The 23,336-nt window shown below is 42.0% G+C and overlaps 1 protein-coding gene across 12 annotated transcripts in view; it reads right to left on the bottom strand.

Moving 5' to 3' along the window:
• PHACTR4 (phosphatase and actin regulator 4) overlaps nt 1-23,336 on the bottom strand; it is a 117,415-nt gene that overhangs the window by 67,826 nt on the left and 26,253 nt on the right. For 7 of the 12 annotated variants that reach the window (XM_060017238.1, XM_060017286.1, XM_060017221.1 and 4 more), the window contains one exon: nt 8,655-8,708. In XM_060017238.1, coding sequence (XP_059873221.1) covers nt 8,655-8,670 — 16 coding nt within the window. In that variant the 5' untranslated portion in view covers nt 8,671-8,708. Of the gene's footprint in view, nt 1-326; nt 8,709-9,114; nt 10,526-23,336 lie in introns of those variants that run through there. The other 5 variants (XM_060017278.1, XM_060017260.1, XM_060017271.1 and 2 more) reach the window with 5 other exon arrangements.

Below are 23,336 nucleotides of genomic sequence, written 5' to 3'. Positions count from 1 at the left end.
TAACCACTGGGCCACCAGGGAATTCCCACTATCCCTCCCTTTTAATTTTCATTCTTATAATCATTGCCTATGTAGTGTCCAAGACACATTTAAAAATATATATATATATTTATTTATTTTGGCTGTGCTGGGTCTTAGTTGCGGCATGCATGCAGGATCTAGTTCCCTGACCAGGGCTTGAACCCCAGCCCCCTGCATTGGGAGCGTGAGTCTTAACCCCTGGACCACCAGGGAAATCCCTGTCCAAGACCCACTGATGAAGGGCTCAGTATGCAGAAATAAATTCAGATGGAAAATCATCTACACATTTAGTCCACCCATCATACTTTCTATGATTTTCTAGGGAGTAAGTAGCAATCAGAAGTGATGAACAGTGGTGAGACGATATGGGAGATGGTCCAGAATGTCAGCATCACTACTTTTCAGGCTTGCATGACTACAAAGATGGCTCATCTTTTCCTATTGACAGAAAAAAATAATTATAGAGCATCTGTGTTATTAAAGTTCATAGTGTTCTACTATAACTTTCATGGTGTTCTATGCACTCTATTTCCCTTAAGATTGTTAATTGTATCTTATGCAGAAAATTTAAAACCACTATAAGAAATACATACAAATATTGCCTACTATTGAGCAGTAGGATATAACAGTAAAAAGATCTTGCCCTTCATAAGTTATACTCATATCAGGAAATAAGATGACAGAAGATATTTAATATAATAATGTTATATTAAATTTCTATTGAACACCACAGGGAAAAAAATAGAAGTAACATCATTTTTGGCATTGTTTAATTCCAGAGGAATTTATCTCCTACACCTTAAGAATCTCAAAACTAATTAAGTTCATATTTTGCCTTCATTCTTAAAGAGAAGGGAGGGAAGGGCTGTGTTATTAGCATATGTTGAGCTTCAAGTACTAATAACATGATAACATCACAAAAAATTTTCCCGTGAACTTAAGTGAAATGCATTAGTCTTGAGCATGGTTCCTTAACAAATGTCCTTGAAAGGTTAGGAAAACCCCCTTTAAAACATAATAATGATTTATAAATTCAGATTCAGAATAGGAAGAAAACAATTGACTTTATTTGTTTAGGATATGGTTTCTGTTTTCCACTTCAACAAACTGATTCTCATATTTCCTATGTGATACAAATTCTAATCTAAAGGTGATATTACCTTGTTTAATCTGTTTAATCTGTTCCCAGAATACCATGCATATGAATAAAGCCTTTGCACCTAGCTTGAAATTCAGGCTTCACAACAACAATCTATCTCATTAAATAATTATTTCATTAAACACAACCAAAAACTTTTTTTTCAACAAACTGTGCTCTCTTCTGTGGAAGGGAGGGTATATAGAAACTTAATGAAGTTGTTAGAAAATTTAAAACATTTTGAGAAGGCAATTTAGTATATACAGATCCTCTCCTACCCCAAAAAACCTTTTAGAAGAAGTTTCATATGCCAGGGTTTCAGTCCCTTTTCCTGGGTGTGCTACAGAGAGAATGGCTGTTAACCCATAAACATTTGAGAAGGGAGGAAGAAAGCAGAAGCAGGAATAAGCCATTTTTAAAAGTAGCGGGGTATGAAGCATCACAGTAGCTTAAAATGTATACGTATTTTCTCTGGACCCTGTCTTCCCCCAGCACTTATGTACAGTGTAGCCCTTACTTTAAAAAAGAAAACTAGTAGCTTATACCAATATAAATTAACAATGAATACTTTCACTGTATTCTACCAGGTCCCTTTGAAAGGAAAGGGAATAAAATAAGGAGAATCAGGGTAAAAGCTGTTTGATTCCTTTACCACCTTCCCCACTCCATGACCTTGAATGTCTGTCCCATACCAACCTTGGCAGAATTCTGGAGGCCTGTTTTCTGGAAGGGATAAAACAAATGGTCTCTGGACTGGGGGACTCAAAAGGCGGTTGACGGTGGGAACAGAGCATGAAAAACTGAGGGGAATTGAGTGAACATAGTGAATACTGAATGCAGCAACCCTCCCAGTCTTCATCACCCTTTACCATCCAGTGATGAGAAGACTCCGCCCCTTGAATCCTGATACTGATAACAGACATGTTCCTCAACAATAGGGACAAGAAGCTCACACTATAGTAAGGCCCAAAGGCAACCAGCCTATGCATTTAAAGCTTCTAATTTAAAGCTCACCACTCTTAATCACAAGCAGACAGCTAATTATTACTAGACTTCAGAGGAAAACTCTTAAATAAGAGAGATCAAAACAAACAAAGGAAAACAACTTTGGGGGAAAAGAGCCTATGCAGGGCAAAGTAAATCTGTTGAAACAATAAAGAATATTATGAAAGAAATATTCAGAGAATAAAAAAGACCTCCTAGGGACTTCCCTGGCGGTCCAGTGGTTAAGACTTCGCCTTCCAATGCAGGGGGTGTGGGTTCGATCCCTGGTCAGGGAGCTAAGATCAGAAGTGGCCTTGAGGCTAAAAAACCAAAACATAAAGCAGAAGCAATATTGTAACAAATTCAATAAAGACTTTAAAAATGGTACACATCAAAAAAAAATCTTAAAAAAAAAAAGAACTCCTAGAAATTAAAAAACATAATAGTAGAAAAGAATTTTTTTTTTTTTGCCGTACGCGGGCCTCTCACTGTTGTGGCCTCTCCCGTTGTGGAGCTCAGGCTCTGGACGCGCAGGCTCAGCGGCCATGGCTCACAGGCCCAGCCGCTCCACGGCATGTGGGATCTTCCCAGACTGGGGCATGAACCTGTGGCCCCTGCATGGGCAGGCGGACTCTCAACCACCGCGCCACCAGGGAAGCCCGAAAAGAAAAATTTAATAGAATATAAAGATAAAGAAATCTTTCAGGAGGTAGAGCTAAAGAAAAAAAGAGATGAAAATTAGAGAACTATTTCAGGAGTCCATCATCAAGCAGCTATTGGCAATCAAGAAAGAAGAGGGAGTTCCCTGGTGGTCCAGTGGTTAGGAATCCACCTTCCAAAGCAGGGGACGCAGGTTTGTCCCTGGTCAGGGAACTAAGATCCCACATGCTGTGGGGCAACTAAGCCCAAGCGCCACAAATAAGACCGGACGGAGCCATAAATAAATAAATAAATAAATAAATAAATATTAAAAAAAAGAGAAAGAAAGCAGAAGACATGGGATTTAGGAAACAAAAGAGCCAACACAGGAGAGAAGCAGAGTTCCCAGGTGAATAAGAATACCCCAGGATGACAGCTGTGTACCACACACAGGGAGACACCTGTCCATATTGGAGCAGTGTGACTCAACAGACATACTGAAGGCTATTGTCACCAAGATCTCTGCTGCCATTTACTCTCTTTTTAAAGATAAGAAGATAGTGCCCAGGTGAGCTCATCTTGACTAAATGCTGGTGAATTTCTTCTCAAAATACTGAGCTGCCTAATAAGCTCAGAACACTCATTTCACCCACAGAAGTGTTCTTTAACTTATTCCTAAAAGCTTCAGGTAGGTCATGATCAACTTAGGAGAGACCACAGAGCAGCTCACTCTCTCTGACCATACTTCTGCCAAGTGTCCAAGATTGAAGCCCTGCCCAAAACAATTTCCAGGACTAAGTCTTGACTCTGTCCATGACTTCCACAGAAGAGACTCTGAAAATTAGGAAACTGAAGCAGGTATGGTCCACTGATGTCTGGGTATCCCCCAAGATCCTTTCAGGACCCTAGAGGTACAATGATATACTTAATAATACTAAAGAATTAGTTGCCTTTTTCATCATGTTGACACTGGTACTAAGGGTACAAAAGCAATGGTGAGCAAAACTGCTGGCACCTTCACACATATCAAGGCAGTAGCACCAAACTGTAGTAGGACGCATAATCTTCACCACTACATAATTACAGTTAAAAATAATGCCAATTTAAGAATATCCTTGATAAAGCCGTAAAAACTATTATTAGTTTTAATGAATCTCAAGCCCTCTATGTGTCTTTTTACTATTTTGCATGATGAAATGGTAAGTACAATGGTTACCTTCAATTAAGGCACCTGTGTAATTGAGTTGCAAGCTGAACTGGCCAGTTTGTTTCATGAAGTACCGCTTTTACTGGAAAGACTGAATGACAAACTATTTTGTTCAAGCTTAGATATTTCACAGATATTTTCTCAAAAATGAATGGAGCCTGTCACTACAAATAAAACTGACAGTACTTGTTGCCAGTGATATATGTCAAGCTTTCAAGAGAAAATTCTAATTTTGGAAAACATATCCACTAGAGTGAGCCTGCCAACTTCCCAATAATTAAAGACTTTTCTGGTGAGATCAGTGGTGGCATTAACAAATGTGATTTTAGAATATTATATAATAAAATGTGTAAACATCTGTCCATGTAAGAAAGGTCCTAGAGGCCTTAGGTCTGTCCCACTAGAATGTGATGGGTAAAAATCTCTCACTTTAATTTTCAGAATGCAACAAATAATTCTTTTCCAATGTATCTACATAACTGTTAGTTAACCTAACTGTAACAAAATTCTCAACCATCTTCCAGGGGCTCCATCTTCTTAGAAACAAATTCATTTTACATTCAGAATTCTCTTCCTTTTCAAATGGCACTGAGTGGACCATAACTCAATAAACCAGATTCTTATCATATGTATGTTTTGTGAGCAATTAAAAAAAAACCCCTACAAACTATTATGCATAAAATAAGCTACAAGGATATATTGTACAACACAGGGAATATAACCAAATTAAATTAAAAAAATAAAAATAAAGTATAAGGGCTTCCCTGGTGGCGCAGTGGTTAAGAATCCGCCTGCCAGTGCAGAGGACACGGGTTCGAGCCCTGGTCTGGGAAGATCCCACATGCCGTGGAGCAACTAAGCCTGTGCGCCACAACTACTGAGCCTGCGCTCTAGAGCCCAAGAGCCACAACTACTGAGCCCGCCGTGCTGCAACTACTGAAGCCCGCGCGCCTAGAGCCCGTGCTCCGCAACAAGAGAAGCCACCGCAATGAGAAGCCTGCGTACCGCAACAAAGAGCAGCCCCCACTCACAGCAACTAGAGAAAGCCCGCGCGCAGCAACAAAGACCCAATGCAGCCAAAAATAATAAATAAATAAATAAATAAAAGTATAAGAGGAAAAAATCCTCTCACTAGCACAGAAGACAAACCTTTTCTCATATTAGTGATCAAAAGCACATATTAATTTATATTTCAACTGACTACTAGCCAACTATAACTTCCATAGCAACTTTCCCTTTGGTATTCTCTAGTAAATTTAAATTATATTTAAATTTAATTTAAGTTGAATTTAATTAGCTTAATAATAAGTTTAATTAATTAGATTAAATTCCATTTAAGTTATGTTTAAGTTAGGTGAGGTAAGGAGGTCACTCAGCAGAAAAAAAAATGTTTCCCGTAAAAGCCTTTGGAGTTGTCGTACGTTATGCTAGTTTATCATACGAACGTGTTCTTTAGGATTTGTCACCAGGCAACTATATCAACTCGATTCACCAAATTGTTCATAAATAACGCCCTTAAGAATTAATTTGTAAAGAAACTGCAAATTTATGAATAAAGTACTGACTGCCCTCTAGTGTTCAAAATAAGGATTTCACTGATGAGCTAGATGCAAGGTACACTACAGGGTGAAAAAAGCCAAACTCCTAAAGAAGCCATTTAGGGTCATTAAAATCAGAGGAGAAATTCTGATCTGGCAAGGTTTTCAACAACAGTCTTTTCAAAGCAAGACAACAAGCTATTAATCTGAGCTATCTGGTTACTTACTTGTACCAGGTGCCCAAAGAGCCTCATTTCAGTCATCTACAGTAACTGTGCGTGAGTAGAATATAAACTTGGAACCTTTTTTACACTACTACTTCAAGTTACACTGCCATAAAACGAGATTCAGACTTTTCCCCATTTGGTGAAGAAGCACAAAATGCTCGAATCAAAACCTGCCTCTTGGGCTTCCCTGGTGGCGCAGTGGTTGAGAGTCCGCCTGCCTATATAGGGGACACGGGTTCGTGCCCCAGTCTGGGAAGACCCCACATGCCGCGGAGCGGCTGGGGCCGTGAGCCATGGCTGCTGAGCCTGCGTGTCCGGAGCCTGTGCTCCGCAATGGGAGAGGCCACAACTGTGAGAGGCCCGCGTACCGCAAAATAAAAAAAAAAACCTGCCTCTTGGGACTTCCATGGTGGCGCGGTGGTTAAGAATCCACCCGCCAATGCAGGGGACACGACTTTGATCCCTGGTCCGCGAAGATCCCACATGCCGCGGAGCAACTAAGCCCATGCACCACAACTACTGAAGCCTGCGTGCCTGGAGCCCTTGCTCCACAAGAGAAGCCACCACAATGAGAAGCCCAGCGCACTGCAACAAAGAGTAGCCCCCCTGCTCACCACAACTAGAGAAAGCCCGCGCGCAGCAACGAAGACTCAACGCAGCCAAAAAAAAAAATAATAATAAATAAATAAAATAAAAGTACCTATCTTTTAAAAAAACAAAAACAAAAACAAAACCTGCCTCTAGCATAATGAGGTTAACAAGGAAAACTTTCTCTGGTTGCTTTTCTTTTTTGCTGATGCATATAAAGTGGGAAGTACGTCCTCACTAGTCTTCCAAGTGTATAATATGTGGGTTTGTTTGTTTTTTTGGCTGTTACGCTTTTAATTGTGGGAGGTACAATATGCATCAATGTACAAGAATGTTTTACATACTCATTAGCATAGTGATTAATGTAAATTTAAGGATATACAACGTGTTAAACCTAAAAAACTACAAAGTTTCCTGCAACTTAAGATAATGGAAAGGCTCCTTCTTAAGTTTTTACACACCACCTTTACTTTTAAAATTCTAAATGGTATCGGGGGGAACTAAAAAATAATAGAAGGCTTGTTTCAGCTGTGGTTCAACAATTCTAATGAAGCTGTACAGCAATGACACTGGAATTGTGAAGTTTTCCCCCAAAGGGTTTTCTAGATGACCACAGGACAAATTTTTAAAAGTATTTCCAATAACATGTAGGCAAGGTGAGTAGCTTAAGAGTTTAAAAGCCTGGGGACTGGGCTTCCCTGGTGGCGCAGTGGTTGAGAATCTGCCTGCCAATGCAGGGGACACGGGTTCGAGCCCTGGTCTGGGAAGATCCCACATGCCACGGAGCAACTAGGCCCACAAGCCACAACTACTGAGCCTGCGCATCTGGAGCTTGTGCTCCGCAACAAGAGAGGCTGCGACAGTAAGAGGCCCACGCACCGCAATGAATAGTGGCCCCCGCTCGCCACAACTAGAGAAAGCCCTCGCACAGAAACGAAGACCCAACACAGCCAAAAATAAATAAATAAATATTAAAAAAAAAAAAAAAAAGCCTGGGGACTTCCCTGGTGGCGCAGTGGTTAGGAATCCGCCTGCCAATGCAGGGGACATGGGTTCAATCCCTGGCCTGGGAAGATCCCACATGCCACGGAGCAACTAAGCCCGTGCACCATGACTACTGAAGCCCACGTGCCTAGAGCCTGTGCTCCGCAACAAGAGAAGCCATCGCAATGAGAAGCCTATGCACTGCAACTAGCCCCCACTCACCGCAACTAGAGAAAGCCTGTGCAGAGCAATGAAGACCCAACGCAGCCAAAAATAAATAAATAAAATGCTATGGATTCAGAACACAATGATAAAAAATAAAATAAAAGCCTGGAAAGCAGCTAAGATGTCTCATCTCAGAGAATTTTAAAACATGGTAGAAATACCATTTCTCTCCTACAGAGAAACTTTTTAAAGCACGGATATAACTCTACGTATACTAAAGAAACATCAATAATTTTCAAAAAGCTTCAATAAACACCCCAAGGCACAAGTGTTCAAAATGGCCTACTAACTATCTCAGACCGTATCTCTCTTTGAAATTACAGTCAATAGGAAAACAGAGTTCAATACACAGTGACTGACTTTTTAGTCAAAAAGGTAGATACAAAACCTTTGTGTATCTAGATTTATACTCCCTTAACCATGTTGTTACAGAATTTAAAACTTATTATTTTAACTTGCCAACTGGTTCTTTGCTGTATTTGAAGTAACTAACATTCTAGAGCATTAGGTCTCAAAGTGTGGTCTAGGAACTACTAGAGATGACGCATAGCAATGTCAGAATTACTTTTTATATTACAAAAGTGTTATTTGCCTTTTCACTCTCATTAGCTCCAATCAGTCAATTCTCCAGAGTCTACAGGGTATGTGATAACAAAACAGATTAAATGCAGAAGCAGATATGTGAATCCAGCTGTCTTCTATTAAACCAGACATTAAAGAGATTTGCAAAATGTAAAACAATGCCACTCTTCTTGTTACTCTTTTTTATTTGGGGAGTTATTTTTCATTAAAAAATTTTATTTATGTAACATATAATGGGTTTATTAATGTTATTTTGAAATGAATTAATATCTTTAAATGTCTATTTTAATTTGTAATATAGTAAATATCAATAGATATAAATCATACAAACAAAGCTCTTTGGGGCCCTCAATTATACTTCAGAGTATAAAGGGATCCTGAGGCCAAAAAGTTTGAGAACTGATAAACTAGAGAGCTTAGCACACTAAACATGAAAAAAATCAATTTATTCTCAAAGCTTTAATGGAGGTAAGGATAAAACACAAATATCATTTACTAAGAAAAATGTAGGTGATACTCACCAAATGGATCTTCCATGCCACTATTAACCAGTTTAGGGAGGTGGTATATAGTTTCTAAAAAGAGAAAAAAGTAAATGATATACTTAAAACATAAAATCCATCACCTTTTATATTTCTTAAAAAATAAACCCAATTCAGTAACACTGATTATAGTTTAAAACTAGAACATTATAGAAATGTACAACTTATTAAGTGAGAACATTGCCAACTGGGATTTATTTTAAGGGGGTTGAGGTACAGATATAAGTTCCCTTTCCAATCTCCATCTTGAATTTACTGGAGTGTAAGGAAAAAAGCAAGTTAAAAAAATTTTTTTTTATTTTTTAGGGAGGGGGGACAAAGGGAAAAAGGGAGGGGTGGGGAAGGGGAGAGGGAAGAAGGGAGGGAAGGACAGAGAGCAGCAAAAAGCCAAATTTTTATGCAAAAAAACCCCCAAACAAACAAAACTCACAAAACTCACATAAACATCTGGGAAAGCATATGAGGATATATCATAGAATGAAGGAATTGGTTTTGCCTGAGGAAAGTAGAAAGTAGTTCAGTAAGTTAAGAATGCTCAAGTATTAAAATAAAACAAAAAAATTTTGAAAAAAGTCGAATAAGTATAGATATTCAACCTCCCTCACCCTTAATCAAAACAAGGATCGAATCTGCCCAATCTTGCTTTTTTATCTCTTTCATAGTTTTGATCCCAAGGGCACTCCTTAGTTAACAATTTGAATACTAAACTCCAATTCAGAGTCTGCTTTTCAGAGAATATAACCTACTAACAGTGGGGGCTGGCAGTGATCTGAGAAAATTAGGACTGTGAAGGGGTTTTGGAGTTGAATCCTCACAGACTACATAGCACTGAGGACCCCACTGGTGGTGGTAGGTAACCAGATAATCCTTGGCACAAGGTGCTGGTACAATTCTTAAACTTTCACTAGTGGTGAATAATGATGATCTATCTATGGACAGAATGATCTAGTTGATTGGATTGATGAGGTACTTGAAGAGTAAGGGGGAAATAACTATAATGACAATGGAATTGAACGGCTATTACTAAACTTAACTGATGCTCTAGAAGAAGACAACAAAAAGCTAAGAGTGATTAACAGTCAACTGAAAGTCAAATATGGGGAATTCCCTGGCAGTCCAGCGGTCAGGACTCCATGCTTTCACTGGCAAGGGCCGGGGTTCAGTCCCTGGTTGGGAACTAAAATCCCACAAGCTGTGTGGCGCAGCCTAAATAAATAAGTAAGCAAGCATCAATAAGTAATTTAAAAAAAGAAAGTCAAATATGAACACCCCAGGGCCTCCTGGTAGTTTACAAAGAGGCTCTTTTCTGTGGCAGCAGGAGGAGAGAAAAAGCTGGAGACCAGGCCCAAGAGTTAATCAACAGAGTAGCCGAGCACCAAGGAAGGTTAACTCTCAGCCAAGGGAGGTATGCTATGCCACGTCAGGTCCCTGACTGGGAAAGAACGAGACCCTAATACATGAGATGGAGACAAGTGAGTTGATGCCCCTCCAATATCTTGAATGCAATAGGGCCCTTGAAACTGCGAAACTGGCTCACCATCTCTGTAAGAGCTAGCACTCTTCCCGCACTTGAAGATAATGCAGAGGCCTCCCCACCCTGCTCAGTAAACAATGTCCCCTCAGGATCTGCCACCTCCATGCCTCCTAACTTGTAGTAGGTCAGGGCATAACCCAGCCCAGATATTTTGTGCCTGATAAGGTCACAAAGGAATTATAACCCAAGGGAGCTGCAAGACTTAGCCAGCATGTACTGGCAGGGGCTAAGTGAGAGCAAATGTGAATTCTGAGGGTGCTTGAACATCAGAACCAGAACATAAAGTTACTGATCACTCTCCGAAGATACAGGATTTAACACCCTGGCAGAAACCTCAGAATATGGTATGAACTTATCACTAGGATGGTTCCTAAAAGCTGGAAAAGTCACGGCCCATGATAAGTAGCAATGACAAAACTGCAGTGGCAGATGGGAGGAAGGGATTAAAAGGCTCACTTAGTGAAGTTGGCTTGCTGAAGTGGTCAGAAAAAAGTATTATGTTCCTTGAAATGGCTGGGAGGATACTATAAGGAATGTGCTGGTGAGAGGGGCACCAGCATCATTAAGAAGTTTAAAAGCTGTTCTCCATAGAGAATTTGTTATAAAACTAATGCCACTGGGACTTCCCTGGTGGTGCAGTGATTAAGAATCCGCCTGCCAATGCAGGGGACACGGCTTCGATCCCTGGTCTGGGAAGACCCCACATGCCACAGAGCAACTAAGCCCGTGCGCCACAGCTACTGAGCCTGTGCTCTGTAGCCCCCGAGCCACAACTACTGAGCCCGCGTGCCACAACTACTGAAGCCCACGCACCTAGAGCCCATGCTCCGCAACGAGAGAAGCCACTGCAATGAGAAGCCAGTGTACTGTAACGAAGAGCAGCCCCCACTTGCCGCAACTGGAGAAAGCCCGTGCGCAGCAATGAAGACCCAACACAACCAAAAAAAGAAAAAGATGTATAAAACAAAAAACCCCCCTAATGCCACTGATAGCAACGGTGATGATAGGACCCTAAAACAAAGGAGACCAGGCCATGGTACTTAATGATTGAAGCCAGATGGAGACACTTACTATAAAGATCAGCAAAGTCAGAGTGGCAGTCAAAGGAATCCGACTCACAGATTTGTAGAGATAGTTAATAAAGCATGGTGTATTTATGAAGCAAAATAGACAAGCAGCTAATAAGAGCACTTCTCCATCTGTAACATCAAAAGAAATCAGGGATGGAAGATCTGGATGCTGAGGTCAGTCCCCTCAATAAAAAAATATCAGAATCCATGCCCAGTGTCTGAACATGAGCCGGTTTCAGATCCTGACCCCTTTGACTGAAGGAGGCCAGGTACCCAAGAGAAAAGAACCTGCAACACCAAAGCAAGTATAACAATTCCCTGAGAAACCTATGGCCTAAGAGACCCATATACTATAGGTCTTATGGACTCCATACTCAGAAGGTCCCTGCACTTGAAGTTTAATGCTCTGCAGTCACTGTCTTAAAATTCTTAATAATTTTATCTATGAATTTCTGCTCCATAAGTGAAATCTGAGGGGGAAAATGAAGCATGTGCTGGGGGCTTGAAGCCTCAGCTCACACACAGTCCACCTCTTCCTGTCTTCCCAGGAGCGGCCTCTTGGCCACTCCCTCTGGTCCCAGCTGGCCATCCTTTCCCTGCCTGGGCTAGGAGTGCCACATACTTTTGGTGGGCAATTTCTCTCGCCCACTCTCAATCCAGGTGTATTCAGCATGCAAATTATGTAGTCAGCTCTGTCTACGGTCATTTACTCAGGTAACAGTAAACTGCGTAAACGGGAATGCTAACATTTTAAGGACAGGTTGACATTGACACCTGGAGTCTGGAAGTATAATCATGGACTTATGAGGACCAGGAAATAAACTGAGCCCTGGCCAAGATCCAGTTCACGATGGGCCCACTGGGTGTGTGAACCATCCTGGTGGTCACTTCCCTGGACCCTGAATGTATAACTGAAATAGACATACCTGGAAACTAGTGAGTCCTTGGCCTATGGGATAGGAGTTATACTGGAGAAGGCCAAGTGGAAGGAAGCCTCTAAAGGTGGGTGCCCCATCCCACCTTCCAAGATAATAAACACAAAAGAAAACAATATTGTATTCTGGGGGCAAGGGAGGGGAGATGGCAGAAATTAGTGCTACACCCCCAGAGGATGCAGGATTTAGCAGTGTGGTCCCGGCAGAAACCAGATAAATCCTGGAGGAAGGTAGATTACCACAAACTCAATCTAATAGTAGCCACAACTGCAGCTGCCATGCCAGATGTGGTATCTTTGCTAGAGCCAATTAACACAGCCCCAGGAGCATAGTACACTGTCAGAGATCGAAGGAATAAGTTCTTTTTCTCTTATCCCGTCAAGAAAGTAGGATCAGCAACAATTCACATTCACACGGAATGGATTATAGCATACTTTTACAGGACCATGTCAATTTTGCCAGTGTCTCATGTAATATAGTCCTATGATAATACAGACTTCTTGTAGAATATCACACTGACCTACTATATTAATAACATCATGCTAATTGGGCCAGATGAACAGGAGGTGGATAGCACACTGAAGGCCTTGACGGAACACATGGACTCCAGAGGGTGAAAGATAAATGCTACAGAGATTCAGGCACCCATTCATCAGTAAAATTTTTATAGGTCCAGTAGTCAGGGGCTTGATAAAACATGCCATTCAAGTAAAGGCATCCAAGTAACCAACTGCATCTTGCACCTCCCACCATTAAGAGGGAAGCATGACACCCAAGAATACTGTTCTGGCTTTTATATCAGGTGACACAAAAAGTTACCAGTTTCCAGAACAGTAAAGGACTCTGCAGGTCTGGATGGTGAGGCAAACAATCTGGCAAATGCTATGGTATTATGGCAAGCCCCAGTGGGAGAATCACTATGCAGACCCCTGGGATCTGGAGCAAGGCCATTCCATTTTCAGTGGAAAATTGTATGCCTTCTGCAAAACAACTCCTGGCATGCTACTGGGTCCTAGCATATACAGAACACCTGATGATGTGACACCAAGTGACCATTTATCCAGAATCACCCACCATGACCTAGGTTCTATGAGATACCAAGTCATAGGGTTGGGTGGACCCAGCAATAATTCAGCATTAAGATGAAGGTGATACATCCAGTATCTAGCACAAGTAGGACCAGAAGTCACGAGCATGAGCAGATAGCCCAAACCCTCATATCATCTACCATTGTTGCAAAGTGCCCCTTCATTAGCATATACCTTTGGCCATACTGGGGGGCCCTCACAGCCAGCTGACAAAGGAAAAACCCTCACCTTCTTCACAGATGGCTGTCACTGGGTCCAAGTCAAAAATGGACAGTGGTTGCACCACAGCCTCACTCGGGGTTGGCACTGAAGGACAGTGCCCAATGGGCAGAGCTTCAGGCAGACTGTCTACTTTGTGCAGACAAAGAATTGGTTTGAGGTTAAAATATATGTGGACTCACAGGTAAATGTCCTGATGTGCTGGTCAGGGGGCATAAAAGGAGAATGATTAGAAAATTAGGGGGAGAAAAAAAGAAAATTAGGGGAAGGAGGTCTTAAGGTAGAGGCACGTGGGAGGATACAAGAATAGACACATTTGAAGATCTTCATATCACATGTTAACAGTCATCAGAGAACATCTACCATGAAAAAAGCACAAAACAACCAAGTAGACAATGACTCAACCAGTTTACATCAGCCATCTTTTGTCATGGCCTCCCCAGTGCTAGAAAAATGAGCACCTGAAAGAAGGTGGTCATGTGGCAGAGATATACTCTATGCATAGACAACAGTATGAAGTCCTACTTACCAAGTATGCTCTAGCTACTGATGCCACCAAGAGCCCAAAGGGCCAGCAACAGAGACAAACACAAAGCTTCCAGTATGACATCTTTCAAGGAAACCAACCAGCCTTTGGATAGCAAGCTGACTGTATTTGGCCCCTTCCACCCTGAAAAGGTGAACAATTTATTCTGAAAGAAACAGGGGGACTTCCCTGGTGGTCCAGCTGTTAAGGCTCCATGCTCCCAATGCAGATGGCCCGGGTTTGATCCCTGGTCAGGGAACTAGATCCCTCATGCTGCAACAAAGATCCTGCATGCTGTAACTAAGACCTGGAGCAGCCAAATAAATTAATTAATTAAAAAAAAAAAAAAGAAAGAAATAGGGACATATTCTGGCTGTACATTTGCCTTTCCTGCCCTCAGGGCTGCAGTGAACAGTACATGAGAGTTAAGGAAATGTTTAATCTACCAGTAAGCATCATCCTACATAACATCATTTCATGACAAGGGACCCACTCTGTAGTAAAGTAAGTGCAAGAGAGGGCCCAGGACCATGGGATCTACTGGTGGTATATATACAACACCACCTAGAATCTGCTAACCTAAAAGAGCACTGGAATGGCCTGATGAAGGCACAGCTGAAGCACCAACTCAATGACGTATTTTATGACAAAAGAGTACCATCTTCCAGGGTGCAATATATACACCAAATCAAAGACCTTTATATGCTAGTGGTCTTCAAAACAGGAAAAATACATGGATGTGAGAAATGGGGCGGGGGGGTGATGGGTAGAAATAGCATACCCTGTTTATTATCAATCCCAAAGACCCACCTGGGGAATTTTTGTTTCCTATCTCTGCAACTCTGGGTTCTGCAGAGTTAAAGATCTTGGTCACCAAAAAAGGAACACTTCCACAGGAGACAAGAGTCCCAAGAGGCTATAAGCTACAGCTGTCACCTGGGCATTGTGGAGTCCTCGTATCCAGGGATCATCAGGCAAGAAGAGGAACTATCATCTTCGTAGGGGTAACTAATCCTCATTATCAGAAAGAGGGTTGCTATTCCGCACCACAATGAAAATATATTTAAAATTCAGATGATCCACTTTGGTGCCTACTGGTATTCTCCTTCCCAATTCTGACAGTACAGTAAACAGACAAGTTGGAAACTCTAACCTGAGAAAAGCATGGTAACCAGTGGTTCAGATCCCTCAGGAATGAGGGTTTAGGTCATACCACTAAGTAAAGCCATTGAGACTGGCAGAGATGGTAGCTGAGGGCAAGGGGAATCTGAAATGGAGAGTGGAAAGAGGTAACAATTATTAGTTGTAACCCTGAGACCAACCAGTTGCAGCAGCAGGAGACAAAGTACTAATCTTCCTCTTCTAAGTATTCCCCAGGAAGAGAGGCCCTCCAGCTACTCTCTCAACATATATAAAGAAGTAGATGAGACGAATGAAAATGATGCAAAATACCAAAACGTATGGGATGCAGCTAAAGCAGTGCTTAGAGGGAAATTTATAGCTGTAAATACTACATTAAAAAAGAAGGAAGATCTGAAATCAACAACACAATAGTTTACTGTAAGATAATAGAAGAAAAACAAAATAAATCAAAAGGAAGGAAATAATAAGGATTAGAGTGGAAATTAATGAAATAGAAAATACAAAAATTAACTCAAGGGCTTCCCTGGTGGCACAGTGGTTGAGAGTCCGCCTGCCGATGCAGGGGACGCGGGTTCGTGCCCCCGTCCGGGAAGATTCCACATGCCACGGAGCGGCTAGGCCCGTGAGCCATGGCCGCTGAGCCTGCGCGTCTGGAGCCTGTGCTCCGCAACGGGAGAGGCCACAGTGGTGCGAGGCCTGCGTACCGGAAAAAAAAAAAAAAAAAATTAACTCAAAATAGGACTTCCCTGGTGGTCCAGTGGTTAAGACTCCACACTTCCACTGCAGGGGGCACGGGTTTGATCCCTGGTCAGGGAACTAATATCCCACATGCTGCACGGTGTGGCCAAAAAATAAAGTAAATAAAATTTAATTTAATTTAAAAGGTACTTTGAAAAAACTAACTCAAAATAGATAAAAGATCTAAATGTAGGAGCTAAAACTAGAAAGCTCTTAAAAGAAAACATAGGCATAAATTTATGACCTTGGATTAGGCAATGGTTTCTTAGTTATGACACCAAAAGAAAAAAATAGATAAACTTGACATTATCCAAATTAAAAACAGAAAATAACAAGTGTTAGGAGGATGTGGAGAAATTAGAACACTTGTGCATTAGTGGTGGGAATATAAAATGATGCAGCTGCTGGGAAAACAGAATAGTACTTCCTCAAAAAATTTTTAAATTAAAAACAATTACCATATGATTCATCAAGTCTACTCCTGGGTATATACCCCAAAGAATTGATAGCAGGAAATCAAACAGATATTTGTACACCTATGTTCACAGCAGCATTATTGACAATAGCCAAAAGGTGGAAACAATCCAAATATCCATCAGTGGGTGAACAGGTAAATAAAATGTGGTATGTATTATTCAGCCTTAATAAGGAATGAAATTCTGACATATACTACAACATGGATGATTATGCTAACTGAAATAAGCCAGACACAAAAGGATAAATATTGTATGACTGCACTTCCATGAAGTACCCAGACTAGCCAAATTCATACAGGCAGAGAGTTCGATGGCGGTTGCCCGGGGTAGGGGGAGGAGTTGTTTAATGGGTAGAGTTTCAGTTTGGGAAGATAAAAAAGTTCTGTAAATGGATGGTAGTAACAGCTGCACAACAATGTGAATGTATTTAATGGCACTGAACTGTACCCTTAAAAAATGTTAAAATGGTAAACTTTATATTATGTATATTTTACTATAATTAAAAAAAAAAAAAAGAAAATGCCTGAATCTTGGTAAGTACAGTGAGTTTTATGGCATTTTAACTTGCCTGATTCCCATCTCCCTCTCCTCCCCTAGCTTTCTGGCAGCCTTGAAAACCAAGAGCCTCACAACATTAGTTATTAAAACCAGCAGCCTAGCAACCACTGGAGGGGGCAGAACAAATTTGGAGCTCCCCAAAAACCCCATGCCCAGAGAACTGTTACTATCTGATCTGATTAGCACCAAGAAGTTCCATTCTCAGAGTTACTTTATTTGACCTGACTCAGAGCTTGTTGTGTGTGAACAACCTTATCCTTAGCACATTTTTCAAAAATAATCAGTGGCAACTGTTTAACATCCCAACTGCCTAAGGCAGTGATGATACCAGTTAGGGCTAACAGGACACTGACCAAAAAATTTGAATGTTCAGGAATGAGACGTCTATAAGGGGCTTTGAAAAGCTGACATATTCTTGGATATCTAGAAGGACACACGCATTTATGGGCTCAGGGAAAGTCTTAAGAAGGCCCTAATCTCTCACCTCTGGGTGACCTTGAGGTCTGTGCAAGCAGAAAGTGATGGCTAAGGCAAAGTTGTAAATTGCCTGCAGGAACATTGATGGCATACTGCAATATACACAGAGTACCCTCGGCAAAGGCTAGAAAACTTATTGGTTCAAGGCATTTAAGGAAATTTCTGTCTAATCATTAGCTAACCGCAACCAAGCAGGCACTTCAACGTCTGCACAAAACAAAGAATACAGGCTCTACAGATTTAGTCCAGGGAAGTCACTCAACAAACAGCAATGAGAAACCCACAGGAAGGAGGGGAATCTGATTTGCAGACTTGCCACATTATTTTATTTTATTTTAATTTTTAAAAAGATTTATTTATCATTTTATTTATTTTATTCTATTTATTTTTGGCTGTGTCGGGTCTTAGTTGCGGCACATGGGATCTTTCGTTGTGGTGTGCAGGCTTCTCTTTAGTTGTGGCGTGTAGGTTCCAGAGCGTGTGGGTTCTGTAGTTTGCAGCATACAGGCTCTCTAGTTGAGGCGTGTGAGCTCAGTAGCCGTGGCGCACAGGCTCAGTTGCCCCACGGCATGTGGGATCTTAGTTCCCTGACCAGAGATCGAACCTGCGTCCCCTTCAATGTAAGGCAGATTCCTCACCACTGGACCACCAGGGAAGTCCTGCCACATTATTATTATTATTTTTCTTTTTGCGGTACGCGGGCCTCTCACTGCTGTGGCCTCTCCCGTTGCGGAGCAACAGGCTCCGGACGCTCAGGCCCAGCGGCCATGGCTCAGGGGCCCAGCCGCTCCGTGGCATGTGGGATCTTCCCAGACCAGGGCACGAACCCGCGTCCCCTGCATCGGCAGGCGGACTCCCAACCACTGTGCTACCAAGGAAGCCCCCGCCACATTATTTTAAATGCTCACTTTTCAATACAAAAATAAGACACATCAACAGGAAAGTATGGTGCATATATAGGAGGAAGAAAGCAATCAATAAAACTGTATCTGAGGAAGCCTAGATGTTGGACTTAATAGACAAAGACTTTTTTAAAAATTAATTTATTTAATTAATTTATTTTTTGGCTGCGTTGGGGTCTTCGTTGCTGTGCGTGGGCTTTCTCTAGTTGCGGCGAGTGGGGGCTACTCTTTGTTGTGGTGTGTGGGCTTCTCATTGTGGTGGCTTCTCTTGTTGCGGAGCACGGGCTCTAGGAGCGCAGGCTTCAGTAGTTGTGGCATGCGGGCTCAGTAGTTGTGGCACACGGGCTTAGTTGCTCCACAGCATGTGGGATCTTCCCAGACCAGGGCTCGACCCCATGTCCCCTGCATTGGCAGGCGGATTCTTAACCACTGCGCCACCAGGGAAGCCCTAGACAAAGACTTTAAATAAGGTATTATAAATATTACAAAGAAGGGAATTCCCTGGCGGTCCAGTGGTTAGGATTCTGCGCTTTCACTGCAGAGGGCCCAGGTTTGATCCCTGGTCTGGGAACTAAGAACACACAAGCAAAAATTCAAAGAACTAAAGGGAACCATGCCTAAAGAATTAAAGTATGAGGGACTTCCCTGGTGGCGCAGTGGTTAAGTATCTGCCTGCCAATGCAGGGGACACAGGTTCGAGCCCTAGTCCGGGAAGATCCCACATGCTGTGATGGAGCAACTAAGCCCATGGACCACAACTACTGAGCCTGCACTCTAGAGCCCGTGAGCCACAACTACTGAAGCCCGTGCGCCTAGAGCCCGTGCTCTGCAACAAGAGAAGCCACCGCAATGAGAAGCCCATGCACCACAACAAAGAGTAGCCCCTGCTCGCCACAACTAGAGATAGCCCGCGTGCAGCAACACTCAATGCAGCCAAAAATAAATTAAAATAAATTTAAAAAAAAAGAATTAAAGTATGAGAATCATGCCTCATTAAATAGAGAATCTCAACAGAGACAGAAATTATATTTAAAAAAGAAAGAAACAGATTTTTCTAGATAGGCTCAACAGCAGATTTGAGCAGGCCGAAGAATCAGCAAACTCTAAGATAGGTTAATTGAGATTATCCAATATGAGGAACAGAAAGAAAAAAGCATGAAGAAAAATGAACAGAGCCTCAGAGAACAAATTATCAAGTATACAAACCACCAAGCATACAAACAAGCAAATGGGAGGATGAAGAAATAATGGCGGGCTTCCCTGGTGGCACAGTGGTTGAGAGTTCTCCTGCCAATGCAGGGGACGTGGGTTCGTGCCCCGATCTGGGAGGATCCCACATGCCATGGAGCGGCTGGGCCCGTGAGCCATGGCCGCTGAGCCTGTGCGTCTGGAGCCTGTGCTCCGCAATGGGAGAGGCCACAACAGTGAGAGGCCCGCGTACCACAAAAAAAAAAAAAAAGAAATAATGGCCAATAAGTGCCCAAATATGATGAAAAACACATCCAAGAAGCTAAATAAAGTCTATGTAGGATAAACACAAAGTGATCCATACTTATGTTCAAGTGCTGAAAGAGAAAGACTGTCAACTAAGAATTCTATATCCAGCAAAACTATGCTTCTAAAACAAAGGAGAAATTATGACATTCCCAGATAAACAAAAACATAAAGCATTCATTACTAGCAGACATGCCTACAAGAAATACTAAAGGGAGACTTTTATGCTGACATAAAGAGAAACCAGACAGTAACTAGAATCCACAGGAAGAAATAGAGTACCAGTAAGGTAACTACATAGATAAATATAAAAATAAAGAAGACAGTATAGGGACTTCCCTGGTGGTCCAGCAGTTAAAACTCTGTGCTTCCACTTTAGGGGGCAAAGGTTCAATCCCTGGTCAGGGAACTAAGATCCCACATGACAGCTGGCACACCCCTCCCAAAAGAAGAAGACGGTATAAATGTATTTTTTATTTCTTCTCCCATCTAATTTAAAAAACAATGCATAAAGCAGTAACTATAAAACCATGTTAATGGGCTTGTAATATATAAATATATAATTTATATGAGAATAAAGCACCAAGAAGGGGAGAAGGAGTCAAGCTACATTGGAGAAATTTTTTTGTACACTACTGAAATTAAGTTGGTATTAATCTAAACTAGATTGTTTTAAGGTAAAATGTGAATTGTAATCCCCAGAGCAACCACTAAAACTAGCTGGGAAGTCAAATTAGTAGAGTGTTAACCTTCTAAGAACAAGTACAAAAGAAATTAGAAAATTGTCACTAATATGGGCAACAGTCATTAGAAACCTCAATACAGTGTGTTCATTTGTGTAAACAAAGCTCCATCCAACCTCTCATGCCAACAGATCTGAGGTTAGCACGTTTTTTTCATATGTACTTGGCACTGGATAAATATCTGGTAAACAAGTGAAATGGCAATAATAACAAAAAATTGAATATCTGAAATGGTTAATGAAAGTAACAGGATTTACAGGCAGATTGAGAAGGGAGAATCAGTAGTACCTCAACTGTTAATCACATTATCACTAGATAATAGGGATGATGATCCTGGGTTAGCTGATGTAAAGTTTCAATTAAAACACGCCTGGGGTGTCGTCCCTGGTGGTCTAGTGGTAAAGAATGCGCCTTCCAATGCAGGGAACACTGGTTTGATCCCTGGTCGGGGAACTAAGATTCCACATGCCGCAGGGCAACTAAGCCCATGTGTGCCACAACCACTGAGCTCACGCACCTCAACGAGAGAGTCCATGTGCCGCAAACTACAGAGCCCATGCGCTCTGGAGCCTGCACGCCACAACTACAGAGCCCACATGCCATGGAGCCTGATGCCACAACTAGAGTGAGAAAACCCGTACACCACAACTAGAGAGAAACACGCGCACCACAACTAGAGAGAAGCCCGCATGCCACAACAAAAGATATCCCACATGCTGCAACTAAGACCCAACACAGCCAAGAACATAAATAAAAAACAAACAAACAAAAAAACACCCCTGGGACTTCCCTGGTGGCCCAGTGGGTAAGACTCCATGCTCCCAATGCAGGGGGCCCAGGTTCGATCCCTGGTTGGGGAACTAGATCCTGCATGCATGCCACAACTAAGGAGTCCGCATGCTGCAACTAAGACCTGGCAAAGAGAAAATAAAACAAACAAACACACCCCTGTCCTCAGAGAATCACAAACAGAAGGGTATCTTGCTGAAGAATCCTGTGTAGTCTTTGCAGAAAATGAGACTACTTTGTGTCTCCATCTAAATGAATGCATGTGCAAGACAGAAATATTCCCATGGCTTCTCTAACCGTCTACGTGCAGAAGATGCCCAAACCTATACATATGCTCAGTCCAGATCCCTCTCAAAAGCTCAGGATAAAAGCCAAAGTACTTTCTTTTTTTTTTAATTTTTAAATTTATTTTTTGACCACACTGGGTCTTCGTTGCAGTGTGCAGGCTCTTCGTTGCAGGCTTTTCTTTAGTTGTGGCACGCAGGCTCAGTAGTTGTAGTGTGCAGGCTCTAGAGCATACGGGCTCAGTAGTTGCGGTGCACAGCTTCTCTCTAGTTGCGGCACGCAGGTTTAGTTGCCCTGCGGCATGTGGGATCTTAGTTCCCTGACAAGGGATCGAACCCACGTCCCCTGCATTGGAAGGTGGATTCTTAACCACTGGACCACCAGGGAAGTCCCAAAGTACTTTCAACAGATGACCATGCTCACATACCCCCATCATGCTCAACTACGCTCTCCCTCCCTCACTAAAACGTCAGGCAGGTGAGCCTCCTTGCTGTTCCTTGAATCTGCCAGGCATGCTCAAGGCCTTTACACTTGCTATTCACTCTGGAATGCTCATTCTCCAGATATTCATTCCTCAATTCCTTTAGTTCTTTGCTCAAGTGTTGCCTTCTTAGTGAAGCCTTCCTTTAACATCCTACTTTTTAAAAAAAAAATATTTATTTATTTATTTGGCTGCTTCAGGTCTTAGTTGCGACATGCAGGATCTTCCTTGCAGCATGCGGGATCTTTCGTTGTGGTGCGTGGGCTTCTCTCTAGTTGTGGTGTGTGGGCTCCAGAGCGCGCAGCTCAGTAGTTGCAGTGCACAGGTTCTCTAGTTGGGGCACGCGGCCTCAGTAGTTGGGGCACATGGCCTAGTTGCCCCGCGGCATGTGGGATCTTAGTTCCCTGACCAGGGATTGAACCCGCGTCCCCCGCATTGGAAGGCAGATTCTTAACCACTGGACCACCAGGGAAGTCCCTATCATCCTACTTTAAATCGCAATCACCAGTATCACCCCATTCTACCCCTGCTTTATCTCTTTTCCCAGTTTTATATTTCAGAGAGCACTTATCTTCTACACATTGTATAAATTTACTTTTTAAATTGTGTTTATCATCTCCTCTCACTAAAATACAAGCTCTTTCAGGAAAAGTATTTTGCCTATTTTTGTTCACTGCTATATCTCTATAACACCTAGAATAGTACCTGGAAAATAGTAAGTGCTCAATAACAAATATATTTTGAATGAATGAGCTCCAAATATATATATATATACACACACACACACACACACACACACACACACACACAACTCACTAAACATCTCCACTTAGATATCCATAAACCTCCATTCAACATGCACAAAACAATTCATTATCTACCTCCCACTCATCCTTACTCCTTCCCCTTCCTGCAATTTCCTACCTTACCACCACCCACCTAGTTGCCCAAACCAGAAATCTCATCCTCCACATCATATGAGATATTTCCAAAACATATTTCATATCCATCTCTTCATCTCCACTGCCTGAAGACACAACAGAATCCAAAATAGTCTCACTGCCTCTGGACTTATTCCTCTTTAATCTAGGTACCACAGCTCCAGTAATTAATTGTTAAAGTGTTCCCTAAACTGGGGTCTATGCAACTCTTAGAGTTCTTGTTTTCTTCCTACTTCAACTGAGGTAGTCTCTTGCAGGAACC

This window comes from Delphinus delphis, chromosome 1 (genome assembly GCF_949987515.2).
Source record: "Delphinus delphis chromosome 1, mDelDel1.2, whole genome shotgun sequence".
Classification (NCBI taxonomy): Eukaryota; Metazoa; Chordata; class Mammalia; order Artiodactyla; family Delphinidae; genus Delphinus; species Delphinus delphis.
This window is presented reverse-complemented; position numbering and strand designations above follow the sequence as displayed.